The following is a 19,686-nucleotide window of genomic DNA, read 5'->3' as shown; positions in this document are numbered from 1 at the left end:
AGGGGGCCAACTTCCTTATGAAAGGAGCACACAGGGGATGCACTCCCCGCTATGTTCCTACGTAAAGTCTGAGCAGGATAGCCTGCTGGGTTTTCCCCAGTCCCTGACCTCCACCTGCTGACCTAAAAAATTGAGTTGGGTAGGAAGTATCAAGTGGCCATTAACTGACTAATTAAGGTCTTAACTGCGGTGAAGGCAAGCAGTACATCCGAGGCCTCACTGCCCACCATAAAGTTGCATTTAAGTAGGAGGCAGGAAGGTCACCCAGGTATATATGCATGTAAAGTTCTACCTAAAGTGTTTAAAAGTGGCAAAAGAATTTGATAGGGTAGCTTAAAAATACTATTTTGCCTGGTGGTGGAATCCAGCATGACAGCATAATCTTAAAATTGTAGCTAGGCTGTTCAGGATTGAAATTGGAAGGCAATTTTTCAAATAAAGGGTAGTGGAAATATGGAACTGTCTCCCCGACGGGACAATTTAACTTACGTTTTCAAGACCAAGATTCACAGACTTTGGTTAAGTAACGTATCAAGAGATGTGGACCTAAGATAGATAAATGGAATTGAATCACAAATAGCAGACAGACTCAAGCAGCTGAATGGCCCACTCCTGTTCCTATAGGCAGCTGCCTCATTTGGTCTTGGTAGAAGCAGGGGCAAACTCTGGAATATGTCTACAAGTCAACTTCTACTGCCACTGATATTGGCAAAAGTTACAGTAGTGATATCACTGCTAATTAATGCCTTTAAGGAAATTAATCCTAGTCTAAGTGGTTATGATTTTCCTGTCCTCCTGTCCCCTCCTCAACCTTAAGCTCCTGAAGCAAGCTGACACAGTTCCACAGCTACCAACAACATGTAGCACCGCAACCAAATGGCTTCTCTAAAGATGAGTCTCTACAATTCATGTTGATTCGTTGTTCTCCATCGAGTGGATCACAGCTAAACCTGAGTCTTTTTCATTTAGCACAAAAGCACAATACTGATGTAGAAATTAACTCTTTTCAAAGGATGACAAAATTCAAAAATTTACAGAACAGAAAGCTATTCAGCCACTGCAATAATGCCACTAACAGTTCTCCAATTGCAATCAACCACTCTAATCTAATTTCCTGTTTGTCCCCCATACATTTTATATTTCTTCTTTTCAAACATTTATCCAATTTCCTTTACATTATACAGAAGTCTCTACCTCATCAATTGTGATAAAGAATTCCATGTCCTAATAACCCTATATTAAATAACTTCCCCTTTAGTGATAATCTTGACTCCATGCCCGTTTGCCAACCAGTGAAAGCAAGCTTTCACAATTGATTTTCATACTAGGATGAGAACTCATGTTATGAGGAGAAATTCCAGACAATGCCCTGAATTTTCCAGCTGTTCCTGCCAGTGGATATTCCAGTCCCGCCCGCTGACAGTGAACCCCCACTGCAGGTTTTCCATTAGCGGAGGGTGCATACAACAGTAAACTGCCCACTGTTGGTCAACGGCAGGCTGCTTACACGACTGCAAAGCACATTCTGGGGCATGTGGGAAATCCCACCCAATGGAACCATTTCTGCTGGAACAGAGAAAGCTAAGAGGAGATTTAATCATCTGAAAAGTTTTGAGAGACTGAGCAGGGAAACTATTCATTTGATTGGGCAGCAGTGGTGAGGTGGTCATCAATTATTTAACTGTCTCTAAAAGAGAGGGAAAAAGTTAGAAGAGATTTAGTCATGTGGTGATTCATTCCAGCATGCAATGTTTCATCGCAGGTACAGACAAATGATGAATATTGAAAGAAGACCATGTGAAGAAAGCAGAGCAATGGAATTATTTTGAAGTGCTCAATCAAAGATAAACCAAGTGGTCTTCTTTTCTGCTTACAGATTTGTGGTTTTAGATTACAGCATCCCTACTGTGCAGAAGGAGGCCATTCAGCCCAAGTCTGCACCAATCCTCCGATAAAGCCTCCCACCCAGGCCCATCCACTGCCCTATTCCCATAACCCCACGTATTTATGCCACTAATTCCTCAAACCTACACATCATGGGACACTATAGGGCAATTTAGAATGGCCAATCCACCTAACCTGCACATCTTTGGACTGTGGGAGGAAACTGGAGCACCCAGAGGAAACTCATGTAGACATGGGGAGAAGGTGCAAACTCCACACAGAGTCATCCAAGGTCAGAATTGATCTTGGGTCCCTGGTGCTCTGCGGCAGCAGTGCTAATCATGTGCCACCCTACAAACCTATAGATTCAAACCTATAGAGTGGGATTTTCCAATTGTTCCTGCCAGTGGGATCTTCTGAACCTACTGAAGGTCACCCCGACACAGTTCCCTGGCAGTGGAGAACTCACCTGATGAAGGAGCGAGACTCCGAAAGCTTGTGCGGCCAAATAAACCTGCTGGACTTCAACCTGGTGTTGTGAGACTTCTTACTGTGGAGAATGCTGACAGCGAGTGGAAGTACTGAAGGATCCCTTTGCCAGTCTGTGGCAGGCTGCCTCTGCTGCTGCTAAACATGCTGTGCCTGAGCAGAAAATTCTACCCATAGTCCTAAAAATCCTAAAAATAAATCCTTTTAAATTTTGGATATTTTCCCATGCTCCCTCCTGTCTTCAGAATTCACCGGGTAACCATTAAAATGCAAACACTGATTGAATTTTTTCCCCTCTTGCTAAAAAGGGATGATAAAGCCACCTTAAGATTCTAGTTACTGCTGTGATTGAAATCAGTTCAACTCAGCACAGTTCAGAAACAAACAAAGGAACAGAAGTAAGACATTTAACCCCTCCTGCTTGTTCTGCCAATCAATGACATCATGGCTGATCTGAGGTCTAACTTCTTATTCCTGTTTCTGCCTAAATCTTTTGACAAATTTATATAACAAAAATGATACTTTTTGAAAACAAAATTATTAACATTCTGGTTTGTGACTTAGAGAAATCGGATTTTTAAAAAATGCGTGATGGGACTGTAACTGGAAAAAGGTCCTTCAGTACAAATTTGTTACCTAAAACCTATTGACATTAAATTTCAACATTGAACTTTAAACATCTGCAAATTAGAAGATGGCCACTCAGCTCAGGAGATTGTCTTTCTCTGTTCACTTTATCAAAACTTGTCATAATTTCAATAACATTTATTAAACTTCATCTTAGCCTTTCTGTACCAATCGCAATACTGTCCACATCTCAGGTTTCCCCTAATAACTATGGTTTCCAATCAGTGGCATCATTCTGATGAATTGCATACTTTAATGGCATTCTTGTCTTTACTACAATGGCGTGCTCAAAACTAAAAAACTTCCCACAAATTTTGATATGCTAAGATCAATCACTTCAAAATTGTTGATAAAGATGACCCTTAATTTTGTTAATATCCATGTCTTTGACACCATTTTGAATATTCCGTGAAACTCCAAAAACATGACATCCTGAATTATTTGTTTTAAAACACTGAGTTGTTGTAATTCAGAACACACTGCCTGAAAATCGTGCAGGAAATAATTCTATTTTTCAAAAGCAAATTTGGTAGATTCTTGAAAGCATTCTAACTGTGTTCTAGCCAATATTTTGTACAGATTATCATTAATTTTGTACTCAGTGCTGTTATAGATAAAATCTAAATGTCACTGGCCTTTTTAATGGTTCTATCTACATGCACCACCACTTTCTGAAAATTAGGTAATTGGAACCTACAGCATCTAACTAGCACAGTGGTTAGCACTGCTGCTTCACAGCTCCAGAGTCCTGGGTTCGATTCTTGGCTCGGGTCACTGACTGTGTGGAGTTTGCCCATTCTCCTCGTGTCTGCATGGGTTTCCTCCGGGTACTCCGGTTTCCTCCCACAGTCCAAAGATGTGCGGGTTAGGTTGATTGGCCATGCTAAGAAATTGCCCCTTAGCGTCCAGGGTAGCGGAGGTTAGAGGGATTAGTGGGTATAATATGTAGGGATACGGGGGTAGGGCCTGGGTGGGATTGTGTTCGGTGCAGACTCGATGGGCCAAAGGGCCTCTTTCTGCACCGTAGGGTTCTATGATTCTATGAATGTATACTCTAATACATTGTTTCTCCCTTTGAATTATATTACTACGCTTCCTGCGATGACAATGCATTTACTGCCCATTTCAGTGACCTGACTACATTCTTGCAAGTTCTTTTAGTTGTCCGTGCAGTTTACGAAAGCCCTCTAACTTTTGCGTCATTAGCACCCACATTTTGAGATTGTGCTTCACAAATCTAAAAAAATCTATATACACACTACAGAAAAGTGAATTCAGTACTGATACTTGGTTACACCCATTTTCTGCTCTCCCTTCTTGAACCAAGGTGATGCACTGACTATTCTTCAGTTCCAAGGCAAAATCATTTGTCTATTCAGGGATGACTGAAACATTGTGACATCAGCCTCTGTGAAGTCTATATTTCATGGAATGAGCAAGATGTTATAATTTTTACTTGGAGGCAGTCATTTGATCTATTGCTGCAGCACATTTGCTGGGATTTGGGCTGAAGGACCACATTAAATATGGGAAACTGCGTTTCAGATGCCAGAGAAAAGCCAAGCAAGTATCAATGGTCAGGATTCATTTTGCTCTTTTGTATAGAGATTCTAAATTTGAAAAGAGGCTATTATTAAAAAGGATCAAGCCAGATGCATACATTTGGTTGCTAACAGAGATCTAGGAGTATGTTCTGCTCCCAATTCTAAAAACAAGATTCCAAAAAAACCTAAACGTTAAGCCATTTCCTGCAATGCTGGAGTTCCTTGATGTGTGTGGGACCATTAAATTTAGTATTTTACTAATCTCAGTAGGATGCAGACTAACATCATGTCCATCAGACATTTTTAGTGGTCACCCCCCTGTGGAATGTCCCAAGGAGAGTGTGAAAAATATCCACAATTTAAAAGCATTTCTTATTAGATCATTAGGGAAGGATAAAGGACTACACATTTGTAAGTGATATATTACCCAATCATCATGTCAAAAAGACATGTGTTTGATACAAGTACTCTTCATAGGGTCCCAACTAGTTACATAATGTGAAACAATTTATAAGACTTGACAGTAATTGTTTGTCGTCTAATAGCAGAAACTAGATGCACCCCAGGCCAGCTATCTTTAACCATCATCAGTTAAAAGATTGATATGTTTTTAACAGTGGGCTGTCCCAATGAATAGTTTTCAGCTCCACAAATTGACATTTTGCTGGAATAAATTCATATTTAAAGAAGCACAGTGACATTTCTTGTTAGTTATTGGACATTCAATTAATTTCACATTATGTTACCAATGTTGTTAATTAGTAATATCTTTTATGGAAATGGGTCCAAGTTAGAAGAAAAGTATATTTTTTCTGAACCATACAGTAGCATCTTCCAATGCATTCCTTTATTTTATCATTGCCACCATAGCAAGACCACTAATTCCAAATCTGTCAGTATCTGTTGCTGTTATTCCACCCGCATAAAGCCATTTATCAACACATCTAATATACTGGTGTCAATTTTCCAAGTAGGTATTATACAACCCATGCATTATTAATAGCTGGCTGAATATTTTAGCACACTGGCCTCCTCTGGTCTTGTAAGGTTAGCTTGATTTAAATATCCTGGGCAAGCTCCAGGCATATATCAGGTCTGTCACTTGTGGGGTTGGGGAGGGTGTGGGGAGTTAATCATTTGTCAAGAGCCCTTATACTGCTGCTGAGATTTCACAACAAGCATGCATTCAACTATGAAGAATCTAGATTCAAAATGATCTCAAATAGGATTACTAAATTCATGGAATGCTTCAGGGGACAAATTAAAGACTTCACATGCTACATCCTCTCAAACATCGCAAATTGACATATTCAGTGTTTAATAGTTATGAAAGAACCGCTGTTGAATAATCCCCGGCTTTCTAAAGCTTATAACTAGTATATAATTGATTGAGAATTCAATGGTAATATATAATGTACGGATTTAATAAAAATGCAAAGTACTATAGACCTTTAATTTCAATTCTGTAAAATAAAGAAAGAAGCCTGTATTTGCAACCTATTGCATTATTTATGGTTATTTTACTTTCATGATTGTCTATTACTCGGTCGTGCATTAAGGTTACTTGTTTAATTTGTATTGTCATTACAATTTGGCACCTGCAACCATGAAGATTTCTCAGTAAGTCAATTACCTATCCATCATATAAGGAACAATGGGTGAATTTAAAGGGATAATGAAATTGAAATGTAACGACCCTATCTGGCTTTTGCAAATGCAATATTAATACAGAGCCAAAATAGTGCAAATGCTGGCAATCTGTAATAAAAAAAAGTGCTCAAAGGATTCAGCAATTCAGGCAGCATCAGAATTGAAAAAAAGTTAAAATGTAACAGGCTTTAAACAGGTGGGGAGTGGTAGTGGAAAAACAAAAGAGATGATTCGATGATTGGAGTTACAGGCAGGAGAGATTATATGACACGTGACCTGGGGTGCAGGACCAAAGAAAAGGACAAGAAACAAAATATATGTCCAGGGGAGGTGTGAATGGCAGAATGATGCACATTGCCTTTTGAAAGCAAAAGCAAGGGCAAAACAAGAGTAAGACAGAAACTTACAAAAGCTTTTCAAGTAACAAAATTGGCAAGCACAACCCAATACTGGCACAATAAATGCTGTTACAGGAACCACCCCTAAGGCCATGTGACAACTCTCAAACCTGTCAGATCACCAGTGAAGTGGAAGTAGTGCAAAATAAAATGAAAGTGATGTCTAATTGCCATTCCAGAGCTACCTCCTTATAGAATATTGTAACACACTTGTAACAAGATAAAGGAAGATGAGTTCAGGGTGCCCGTTGATAGTTACTGCCACTAATATGCCATCCCCTCGGTACATGGCATCTGCAACTGCCAATGACATGGCTCTGTATTTTCTGACACAAGATTCATTTAGTTAGTTATGCATGGTCATTACAAGATAAGTGTAACCTTGCCTTTAAATGTGCAAGGATAGGTACTAGCAGGTGGGAGCTGTTCACCGCTGTACAAGCCTGCCTTGCCAGCAAAAAATAGGAATAAAATAACAATTTCTATTTGGGTACCCAATGCACCAAATTTCATAATTGCCAAAAAAAGACACAATCAAAACGCCATGGTCCAAAATTCCCTCACCAACAAAGTGGAAACAGGAAAGAAACCAAGATAAATGAAAAATATAATGCCCAGAGAAGGTTCAGAGATAGACTTCAAATGTTGCTATATATGTGATTATTGGGTTCTTTAATTGCACCTTAACATCTCTAGGGACCATTATTTATGTAGGCAGATAGGTACTGTGTTTTCTTTCAGTATAATGGTTGAAAAATTGTTTGGATATCTCAATCTGCATGCACTTTTGGAATCAGTAGAAGGTTTGACTGCAACATTGGAGAGGACACTATTTGGCGGGTTCTCTCTCCATTTCTCAATTGTCATGATCACTGTAAAGACTAATAACTTTAAAAATAAGAAATTTGAACTTTCAGTTGGCAACTGAAAGGGTAACATGACAATTTCACTTTTTATCACTTTCACTGGAACAATTAAAAAATTGACTAAACACTATTGTTATGTTTTAAATTACAGAACTTTCCCCTTTTTACTTTTATCACAACTAAAAATCCCATTTCACAGGGACACTCTACACAGTCCCTTAAGTAGACAAACCAGTCCAAAGTGATTCTTAGCTCTGCTTAATTCAATTCTTTTCCTTTCCTAGCCTGGTAACTTTTAACCCCCAAACTATCTTTCATGTGAGGGGTTTTCCTGAAGATTCTCCTGTAGCACAAGCTGTCAAATCTTCCAGACATGTTTCAAATCCCCATGAATTCAAATGTGAGTTTACCTGCATTCTTGTATGGTGAACCACAGAAACTTTCAGCCTTGAGCTGCTCCATCTCTCTTGAATCCTGATAGACTAACTGTGTCTGTGAGTCTCCAAGGATATCTTAGAAGCTCTTCCCCTCTCAAATCCCACCTCCATGGCAACAAGAATCACATAAGCCTTAAATCCAGGTGAAATGCCATTAGTTATTCTTCAGACCCTTACTCTTTTTTTATCAGTTAAAGCATAACTGTTTATAACTCAACATTCTCAACACCTCTTTGGGACTTACAATCTAACTACTGTAAACAGAGATGCTTCTGCCATTGACTCCAAATGTGCACACCTTGCATTTTCTTTCCAGCATAATAACTAGGTCACTCATTAATCCTTGACAGCCATGTCACCCAGGGCTGTTGTCAGGCAGACTTCAGAACAGGTCACATGAGCACCTTCATTTTACCCAAATTGAAAGAATCTTCTTCTGGCAAACTGAAATTCAGTCAAACAGTTATGATAATGATACTCTGTCTTAAGCTTTTGATTTTTAATCTGGAAGTAAATCATAAATAACTCTTCTGTTTGATCAATTTTTAACTGCCTCACTTTTTATATTTTAAAAGATTGGAACACAACTTGGGACAATTTCCTTTATCTGTGTTGTAGTAAATAAGAGCATACAGTAAACCTGCTCATTACTACTGTTTAATATTATAATCTGATCAAATTACAAGACAGAAAAAGCTCCTATCATGTCAAAATAATGTTTTATAAAACATTTACCTCTATTTTTAATCATCTTTCACAGCTTCGTTACCTCCATACTTTCCTCCTACATTGGGGATGTTGAATTGGGGTATTCTGGGCCAGAGAGCTGTCCATGGTGAGGGTCAGTGTTGATCCCTATTGGATAACAGGAAACATACTTACTCAAGCCCAATCAGTTGTTTAGGATGGGGAAGGGAGAGGAGGGGGCATGAAGTTACAAGATAAGCATAGATGAGGAAGGTCATTCAACCTTTGCTAATTTATTCATTCAGAAAGACCCTCCAGTCCTCCCATCATAAGATCCAAATGTTTATCAAATGATTTCAGAATGTTTCCCTCAACAACTCTAACCAGAAGATCACTCTATGTATTGCTAATTTGCGTGCATAACATAATTTTATGGCATAAATTCTAAATTTACCATTTAAGTCTGAACTGATGTCCTACTTCTTTGACTTAGTGTTCTGAACCTATCTTTCATTATGTTATATACCTTTAAAGTCAATACTTGGTTGCCTTTCAAGATTAAAATGCATTTCTCCAAATTTCTAATAACTCAGTTTAAAACTTCAAGGATCAGCCTTGTGCCTTTCCTCTTAACTTTATGTTTCCATGACCAAAACTTGATTGGGTGCTTAAGGTGTGATAGAACATTATACAGGTTGAGTATGACTGTCTCTCACTTGTACTGTATTGCTCCTGCTATATGTTTCAGCAATTTATTTGATTCTTCTATTGCAGCTCTGCACTTGCTCGACATGTTGAACAGTAAGTTTATTAAAATTCCCAGACACCTTTCAAAGCTATCCTTAGCTATTTCAATACCACTCATGAAGTACTTATATATTTCATTTTTCTTTTAATAATTTTTGAGTTTAAAAATAAGACATTTCAAAAGCAAATGATCTAACAGAAAGCTCCACAAGTTATCAATGCTTTAAACTCCAACTACTAAATTTGTTACAATTATTGCTTTTTAATAAAAACTTGTATTTTTGTCTTCAAAGGCAGAAATAAGCTACACACTTCTGTGTAAAACAAGAATGGATTAAAAATACACTGGAGAATATTTACTTTCCTCACTATTTGCAGCAAAACTGTACATGCACAATTATAATTTCATTGCAAATGTCAAACAGGAAATTCTTTACCACTGAGCTTTATTTTTCTAGGCTTTGATGATCTAAGATAAATTGGCCATGTTCAAAAAACATGCAACTGGTAATGGACAGAAAATAATCCATGCTAAGTACAACTAACTAACAACTTTTTTTTTAATATCTCACGGAAGTTTCCCAAATCAGCCTTAAAAATATAACACACAGCCAATGTACTACATTTTCAAACACTGCAACTGAATGTTACTTACTTAACAAGTCAGTTTGACATCAGTGGTTGACTAACATTGGGATTCTTCTTAAAGTAGAAAAAGTGTTATCACTGTGACTAAAGAATGGGAGTTGGTTCAGCTTAATTATAAATTATATTTGGATCCAAATTTAGACTTAGAAATAGAACACTTTTAGGTAGAGATTTTGCAAACCAGTAATTAGTGATTGCAAGGCAAATTGAGCCCATTTTGAAAAGTGTCTTTTCACCATATTTCTGCCCAAACTCATTTGCATTTCATCAAACAGAAACATCTGTTGTGAACCAATGCATACAGGCAATGCTTCAAAACATTATTTTCAAAAATGCTGCTTTAAAAATAATCCTTGATCTATTTAAGAATGGTAACTTAATTAAGTTTGATTAATAGATCTGAAAATAGGTTTGTTACACAAAATATCCCTTTTAAATGACAGTGTTAATTTATCACTTATGAGTATCCGAATTTTAAGTTACTGAAAATAACTTGTTTAAAAGTATGCAGAAGTATCTGGTCAATTCCTTTCTTAAAAAAAATTCCTACCTTTCAAAATGTACTTATGAGTGGCCCCATGCCCAAAAGGTTACAACTTAATTTTTGGAATCTCCTCGAAGGCTTACAAAGGAACTCCCAGTGATGATTATTTCGCCCTGGGGCATAACTAATTTTATGGAAAGGGCTAGCTTATAGCATAATGCTTTTAAGACAATACAAACTTGATTTGCACTGAATGAAATTTGTGGTGAAAATTCTCTGATCTAGTTATACAAGTATCAGGAAAAATGAACTGAAAAATAACCGCAATCAAGTAGAAACTATGCAGTTCAGGATGCAGACATAAATTCAAATTACATGTGGATTGATTTCTGCTGTAACTCTGAGACACAGATTGCTTTTGTATTAAATTTTTGCTAACGGTTGGTGATTTCAGTGTCAAAATAATTAAAGCCCATTTTTAGTTACTCAGAAAATTTTGTGAAATTAGATATACCCCATTATTCTTCAAAATACACAGCATCATTTTGAGGTACTTTTACAGTACAATGTAAAGTTCAGCACTCAAGCTTAAAACACTCAAAAATATATTAAGGCTTCTGAAATGAAAGAAAAATCTCTGAATATCGCATTTCTTTTACTATAACTATAGGAAACTATTGATGTATTGCTTTTCAAGTCAAATTATTTTGTATTTTATTATCACTGTACTACAGATGAATGGTACAGATGAATTTGTAAATAAACTATCATTAATAATCATAAAAAATGGCAATAATAATCTGGAAAATGCAATGCAAACAAAATCAAAAGTATAGTATGCAACTTATTTTGAATTTATATTGTGAAAGATAAATTGCAAGATTACATTCACTAGGGATGTCAGAGTTCCAGACTTAAAGAATAATGAATATTTCTGAAAACAACATAAAAATACTGCAGGTGAGGGAAAGGCAGGTATTTTAATAAAGATAATTTTCTTCAGATTTGCTATCATATTCATTTTTAACAATTAAAAAAAAATTAACATAAATCTCACCCAGACCCAGATTTTTGCAAATTCATCCCTAGCTAAAATGGTGGCAGTATTCTGAATCCTGAAAACATGCCCCATTTCCAGCAGATCTTATTTTCACCATGGGGGAAATAGAAATGCAGCAGGGCCATTTGACCCAAGTGCTGAAGTCAAACAGGCCTAATTTTTGTTGATACGAGGCCCATTTCCTGCTATGTTCCTTACAATTTTTAGAAGTAGATATGAATGTGCAATAAAGGTAGATAAGAACTGTGGGACTGTCAAGTTATTTCAATCATTTGCTCTTTAACTTTTAAAAAAAAGTCTGCTGCAGTTCTGAGAGAAAAAAAATCAGCTTGCAATTACAATAGCTCTTTGTTGACATAAGCTGGAACTTCATCAATATGTTATTGCTGTTTGACTGCTTCCACAACCCAGCATTATGACAGCAGCACTATGTTCACAGTTTTGTTGACAATTCTAAGAGGTCATTGTGGAATTAGCTGTTTTTCTTGTAGGACTATTAATACAATTTTTTTTAGCAAGTGTTTACATACTTGAATGGATTTAAATATACTGGATGGGCTTTCATCTACGATACTTTTTTTAAAATGTGGTGAATTTCATATTAGGCAGCAACAGGCTCTTGGGACATGGTACCTGGAGGAAGTATATATTACATATAGAATTTTATTTAATCTCAGCATAACCTAAGGTTTGCCCATGGTGGACACTGGATGAGTTGGCATGAAGGGTGTAAGAGTAAAGGGTGGCTGGCATGGATTGGCATATGTTGGTACTAAGTTAATGAGGTACTAAGGCAATGAGGTGTGGGATGTTATGGTTGGCATCAGTTAGCGCTAAGATAGCATAAGAGAATAAGAGACCTTGGGAATGAGGCTACAGTGGACTGAGAATGTAGCTGGAAGATAGTGGCAGATATTTAAGGAGATATTTCCAAACTCTCAACAAAGATTCATCGAAATACATTTCACTGAAAAAGAAAGACTTTATAAGAAGGATACACAATATTTGATTCGTTAAGAAGGTTAAGGATGGCATCAAATTTAAAGAAAAGGTGTACAATGTTGCACAAAGATGTACAAGGATTAGTAGTTGTCTGAAGATTGAGGACATTTTTAGAACCAGCAAAGGATGACTAAGAAGAAAATACAGGAGAAATTAGAATAGGAGAGTAAGGAATATTAAAAAACCAAACAGTATGCATCGATTCCCAAGAGTATAAGACTGGGAAATTAATTGGAAATACGGAAATGGCAGAGACTCTGAACAAGTATTTTGCATCTATCTTCCTGATAGAAAACGAAATGTATCCCAAGAATAGTAGAAAATCAAGACATAAAATGGCTAAAAGAATGAAAACAATCAGTATCACCAAAGAAAATATATAACTTGTCCCAGCTTACAGCTGAGGTGCATACAGCAGTCGTCCTTGTTGTGCAGGTGCCAGTGGCAGGATCTCAGAGACTCCCCGTTCAGTACAGTCAAGGTAGATAATGATGATGCCTCATGAGGACTGGCACCCCCGTTCCCATTAGTGACAGCCTCAGCCCTTTGATGGTGTTTCAGTTGGCTGGCTGGGAACATCAGCTGCGTCACAACTGCTATTATCTTTCAAACATCTCTGTGCCATCAGTGCCACTGAGCAGTATTAGCTTCATAGTGTGCATTCATTCTGTGAAGAGGACTGCATTTCCTGTGCTAACACATATGGAGCTCCATGAGGTTGTCCACTTTCTCTATGGAGCAGCCTATGCACTCAAAGCCCTGAGCCATGGTAGTGCATACAAGCTGGATAGACTCCTCTATTCTCAACCTATGACTGCACACTACCTTTGGGGACTCTTGACATGTGGGTGCTGCTGGTGTAGGTAGGACCTCATTCCTCTAACTTCTGAGGTCTTTTATCTGTACCCAACTGAGCAAAATTGTGTCTGTCCTCAATTCTCAGAGGGGGGCAGATCACAGCTGCATCTGTCACCTCTACACTTATAACATGCGGAGTACTCAATTCCACTCTACCAATACATATGCACAGGACCTACAATGTTGACTGTACCTGGGCTGCTGCAGGGTGTACTTGTAAGCGTGTGATGCTGCATGTTGTGAGGTATTTGGCAGTGCTTGACTCAGCGATGGTACAAGAATAAGTCTTTCACACATTGATGTCAGAACCCCAGAAAACACTACAAGAGCCTAGGAGAATGAGTCTTTGAGATCAGAACACTAGCCTCTGATACGCTATTGGATGGGGTAGAGTACAATGAACTTCTTTAATCAATGCATTCCCATTTCTATTCATTTTGCCTTTACTGACTTGTTTGTCAGCAATGCTGGTGATCTCCATGGTTCCCTCTTCTATGGTGGTGCTGATGTGAAAAAGGTTCAGACGGGATCTTTTTATGGACGTTGAACCCATTTCTCCTACAAGGGCAAAGCAGTGAGTGAGTTCGGATAGTTCTGGCTTCTATGAACAGTGCCAGTATCAACGTTGGTATGTCCTCAACATCACTATGGCTATGAACCTTACTGAGGGTTCAGTAAGTGCCCTGGCCTCACATTCCTCCCATATTCAGGAGCAGCATGCACTCTCAGGATCCTCAGCTGGTTTGTCTACTGGAGGTTCAATACCCAGAAGTCTGATCTGAAGGTCTGACATTGCCAGCATCAATAAGATCATTGAATTTCTTCTTGCATTAGACCAAGTTCCACTGAACCACGTGTTGTCTGCTGTCCCCGTCCCAATCCACGTTGCTTGGTCTCTAAGGTTGGCCTTCTCGCACCACCTTCCAGAAAGTGGATCTCCTTCCTTTCCCTCGCTACCTTAAGGAGCACCTCTAAGTCTGCATTAAGGGGGGGCAGCCCCCCGTCCCCCCTAGTTCCAGCCCTCTGCCTTTTCTGCTCCATGTTAAAGACAGCAAGAAAATCTCCAAAATGGCAGACACAGTAATGGTTGCCTTAAATCTGGCCTGCTCATTTTTAGTCATAGAATCCCTGTGGTGCAGAAGGAGGCCATTCAGCCCATCAAGCCTTCACTGACAACAATCCCACCCAGGCCTTATCCCTGTAGCCCAACATATTCACCTTGCTAATCTCCCTGACACTAATGGGCAAATTATCATGGCCAATCCACCTCACCTATACATCTTTGGAGTGTGGGAGGAAATCCATGCAGACACAGGGAGAATGTGCAGACCCCACATAGGCAGCTATCCAAGCTGGGAATTGAACCCAGGTCCCTGGCATGGTAAGGCAGTAGTGCTAACCACTGTGTTAACGTGATGCCCTAACAATCCTAACTCTGTTCCCGATGGCTGCCAATTGGCTAGCTAACCTGCCCTCCAGCCGTTTAGCAGGCTGCTCCCATGGAAGTTAGGTGCTGTGACTGATTGCCCTTGGGGTGGATTGGGGACAGTTAATTTGTCAGCTACATGGAGGACCAGATCGCAGACGAGTTCTGCTGTGGAGGACTCAGATGAGGAACTTAATGGGGTGGCATACATGAGACCATTGATTGGTATGCACAACAAGATGCTGGGTAATTGGCTAACCTGCCAAACAGCCTTCTGTCACTGTCAAGCAACATACAAGAGCCTGGCTCCAACTTGATAGAGGGCATGACGCAGAGTTTCCCGTCACCGCAACTATTTTACAGAGCAGCAATTTGCTGATTTTACCTGAATCCAGAACATCATGTGCCATGCAGTTGACAAACTGATAATCATAAACTTTTATGAGGATCAGCATAATTGTTCCAGTTCACATAAGCATTTTTTCATTTCTGCATTTCCATAGTGAATTTATTTTAGGATCATTTCATATACATTCCCATTTTAACATGCAATTTGAGAGGTAAACATATATTTTGTTGTTCATTTATGAGATGTGAGCATCACTGGCAAAGTCAGCATTTATTGCCCATCCCTACTTACCTTTGAGAATGTGGTGGTGAGCTGCCTCGTGGGACTGCTGCAGTCTATATAGTGTACTACACCCACAGCATTGATGGGGTGGGGGGGGCTCCAAGAGTTTGACTCATGACAGTGAAGGAATGATGGTACAGCTCCAACTCACATCATCTGCAGTTAAGAGATGGTGATTTTCTCATGCGTCTACTGCCCTTGTTCTTTTAGGTGGTATGGTAATGGGTTTGGAACATTCTATTGAAGGCATATTGGAGACTTCCTGCAGAGTATCTCGTAGATAGTATACACCGTTGTCACTGTACACCAATAGTGGAGGGACTGAATATTTAAGGTAGTGGATGGGATGTCAATTATAGTGGCTACTTTGTTCAAGATGGTTTTGAGCTTTTTTGTGCTGTTGGAAGGCACCCATATAGGCATGTGGAAAGCATTCCCTCACAGTCCTGACTTGTGCCTTGCAGATGGTTCAAAGGCTTTGGGGAGTCAGGTGACTCACTCACCACAGAATTTCCAGCCTCTGATTTGCCTTTATGGCTCATATTATTTGTGTGACTGGTCTAGTTAAGTTTCTGGTCAAAGGCGATTGACCTAAGGATATTAATAGTGAGGGATTCGGCTGTTATGATGCAAATGAATGTCAATTATTTCTTGTAGATGGTTATTGCCTGACAATTGCAATGTATCAGCCTCAGTCTGAGTCATGTCCCAGTTTGGCTGCATGTGGGCATGGACTACTGTATTAACTTGGGAGTTGTGAATAGAGCAATCATCTCTGAACATTCCTACTTCTGACTTTCTGTCATTAATAAAGCAGCTGAAGATGGTTGGGCTCAGGACCCTGCCCGAGGAACTCTTGTAGCTATGTCCTGGAGCTGAGATGATTAACCTCCAATAACATCCACCTCCTTTGTGCTAGTTATGACTCTATCAGTGAAGAATTTTCCCTAGATTCCTCTTAAATTCAATTAGACTCAGGTTCCTTAATGCCACATGCAGTCAAATGTAGATTTATGTTAAGACCAATCACCCACATCTTTAAATTAATTAATTTCCTTTTCCCTTATTTGGACCAAGGCTATGAGATCTTGGAGCCTAAACTATTGGCCAATAGCACACACTCTTGCCACTGTTTAGATCCATGTCGTCCTGTGTTATAACTTTATTAAGTGAGTACCCCACTTTTCTGTGTGCCTGATGCTGCTCCAGGCGTGTCCTTCTAGACTCCTAAATGAACTAGGCTTGATTGAAATGGTGGAGTAAGGGATCTGACAAGCCATGTATAAATAGATATATGTACAAACAGTATAAGAGGCAAAAACCTGCAACTCATTTAAAAAGGTGTTTGGATATGCATCTGGAGTCCAGAGCTACAGATAAAATGCTGGAAAATGGGATTAGGCAGAGTGGCTGTTTATTTTAGCTGGTGCAGACCCAATGGCAGAGTGGTTCCTTTTGTGCCATTGACTTTTCTACATTTTCTAAATATCTGAAAAAGAGGAATATGCAGGGATTTGGGGAGAGAACAGGAGAGTGGAAATACATGAATTATCCCTTAGCAGAGCCAGCGTGGACACAATAGGCTGAATGCCCTTCTTCTGTGCTGCAACATCTCTATGATTCTAAACTATGGGATTATGGATTGAGTCGGAATACAATTGTGATGCTGCTGGTGGCCCACAGCACATCACGGATTCCTAGTTTTGAGCCACACGTGATGCAAGATATCTTCTGTGAAGACAGAGCTTTGCCTTCACATGTGGTGTATTGAATGTCTTGGGAGGACTGTTTTGGGTGGTGGTGGTGGTGGTGATGTGGGAGGGTGCACGGTGTGGTGGGGGGGGAGTTAAGAAAATAAGGGGCTTAAAGGGTGGTATCAGTACTGTTCAATCTCAGGATGTTGCCAGGCAGACTCCTTACAGGGCATTGAGTTCACTTACAATATTTCAATTATCTCAATGTCCTTTACAATGATAGAGAGGGCCAGCTGAGCTTGCAAGAGTCCTACAGAGTGGAGTACAACAATGGACATTAACATGAACATTTAATAAAGAGTGAATTAAAAAAACATAGCACAGTTTCTTCCACAATAAAGAAAAAGTCCCCAACTCCCCAGTAAACATCAATGTGTGCCAATGTGAGGCATGCCAGTACATTTAGCTCTCTAAGCCAGTCTCAACAAATAATGCTGAATAAAGTGAAACCAATGTAATGTGAAACGTTTTTAAGTAAAATTTAATCTTGGCAAACACCCGTGCCATCTTTGTGCTCTTACGTTAATGGCAACGGAGTTGGTCAGGAAGGTTGTGGTTGTGGCTGTGGAGACACCCTGTTTGACCAGCTAGCTCTTTAATATAGTGCCTGTATCATTGAATACCTACGGTGCAGAAAGACACAATTCAGCTCAAGTCTGCACTGACTCTCTGACAGAGTATCTTACATAGGCCCTCTCCCCTGCCCTATTCCTGTAACATTTTTACCATGGGTAGTCCATCTAACCTGCACATCATTGGACTGTGGGAAGAAACCGAAGCACCCAGAGAAACCCCCACAGACACAAGGAAAATGTGCAAACTCCACAGAGACTGTCACTCAAGGTCAGAATTGAACCTGGTCCCCTGGGACTGTGAGGCAACAATGCTAACCACTGTGCCACAGTGCTGCCCTATATAGATGCAGTTTTGTCAGTTGACGGTGGTTTCACCTGCTGCTAAATCAAATCTGTTTTGCATGCACATTGCTGGCACTTGAATTTTAATTGTAATCATGTGGGAAACAGAAAAAAGTAAAAGTGCAAGTGGCACACAATTCTGGTTATAGCATCAGGAATGGTGTGCTGTTGACAAAATCCCAGCCTCACTTTCTATTCCAGATTTTATTTATTCTGTTAGTCTAGGACACACCACAACCAAGCCCCTCTCTGAATCATTTAGTGGAAACCATGTTCATTCTATGGCAAAGTGTAAAAGATAAGAAATTAAAAACAAGCTTCTTTTCCACATAGCTGGAGTTCTATCCTCAGCAGCTTAGGACTTTAATTATAAGCTAAAAAGGTATTTAGAAAGAAGACTTGCAGCAAATAAATTTATCTTTGGCACCTTATCCTTACTTTAATTTTCTCTTCTTTTCTCATTTGTTGTCCCCAAGGCTAGGGACTCAATTCATAGATGCTGGCAGCTCTCTGGTACAAAGTAATCACTACCAATTTAGTATGTGCCAGTATGTTATTTTTCCATGAAAGGAATCACACCTGAACCCTCTCTCTCAGCATGTATTTGCAGAGGTTATTGTGCAGTGAATAGAAACTGAAACATCGGCTTTTTAAAAAATTCACTGGTCCAATGTGCTCTGGCCACTGGGAAGCCTACCACTGCTTCAGTTGAGACAATCTAACTCAGTGCACAGCAGAGATCAAAGCAGCGGCTTTACTGGTCTGTATGGCTCAACAACACCCAATATTATACCTAATGGGATAGCCAGAAAATTCTCCGGCCCGCATTATCCTTTCGTAAATTACTTTCTTTCCACTTCTGTCAGCATTGCCGAAGTATTTGGTCATGATACCAAAATATTGCTTTTTAATTTTTAATGAGCAGATTATGTACAATTTGTTAGCAGGTAGGTTCGGTATCCATGATGTTTGAGAAGAAAATACATTTGATAATTTATGGTTGGTAATTAGGACAGTCATACAGATTGCAGTAAAGCATTTATGAAAGAAAATATTTCCAGAAATTAAGCCAATGATGTTTTCTTCAATTCCTCATTGATTTTCAATGTTGTATACAAGTCTTGAAATTTCTCTGTAATCTGCAGAAGAATAAGGAAAACCACTCTTTTCAATCCTTTAGTGGTTTCAAAATTCTCTAATTTATGAGAATTACACAACAATTTGATCCTATTGTAAGGAATGTTCCACAATTAGAGTAATTTTAATTTCTAAACTTGTCACTGTGATCCTTGACCATGATAAATTAAAAATTATAAAAAAATTCATGTGGCAAGTTGATAATTTACAATTAATTATGATTCCCCTTCCCTGCTGGCTGTGCACATGATGATACCCATTGCAAATTTTTTTTGTGCTCCTGAATGTTGTACATTCAATTTATCGAGCGTACAATTTAATCAAAAAGCCAGAATCTCGTCACCGTTCACGCTGGTGAGATTTTTCCATCCCGCTGCAATGAATGGAGATTTGGCTGGTCGCCAAATTCTCCGACCTTGCTGTAGTGTGCACATGGCATG

The 19,686-nt window shown here is 39.1% G+C and overlaps 1 protein-coding gene across 5 annotated transcripts in view; it reads right to left on the bottom strand.

Annotated features, from left to right (window-relative positions):
- stau2 (staufen double-stranded RNA binding protein 2) overlaps positions 1–19,686 on the bottom strand; it is a 346,610-nt gene that overhangs the window by 80,874 nt on the left and 246,050 nt on the right. Inside the window, exon 13 of one of the 5 annotated variants that reach the window (XM_080194078.1) lies at positions 8,631–8,750. The exons of 3 other annotated variants lie outside the window; for them this stretch is intronic. In XM_080194078.1, the coding sequence (XP_080050204.1) occupies positions 8,661–8,750 (90 nt within the window). In that variant the 3' untranslated portion in view covers positions 8,631–8,660. Of the gene's footprint in view, positions 1–8,630; positions 8,751–17,465; positions 19,249–19,686 lie in introns of those variants that run through there. One more of the 5 variants, XM_080194079.1, reaches the window with a different exon arrangement.

The sequence above is a fragment of the Carcharhinus amblyrhynchos genome, chromosome 8 (assembly GCF_965287045.1).
Source record: "Carcharhinus amblyrhynchos chromosome 8, sCarAmb.v2.hapA, whole genome shotgun sequence".
Lineage (NCBI taxonomy): Eukaryota > Metazoa > Chordata > Chondrichthyes > Carcharhiniformes > Carcharhinidae > Carcharhinus > Carcharhinus amblyrhynchos.
This window is presented reverse-complemented; position numbering and strand designations above follow the sequence as displayed.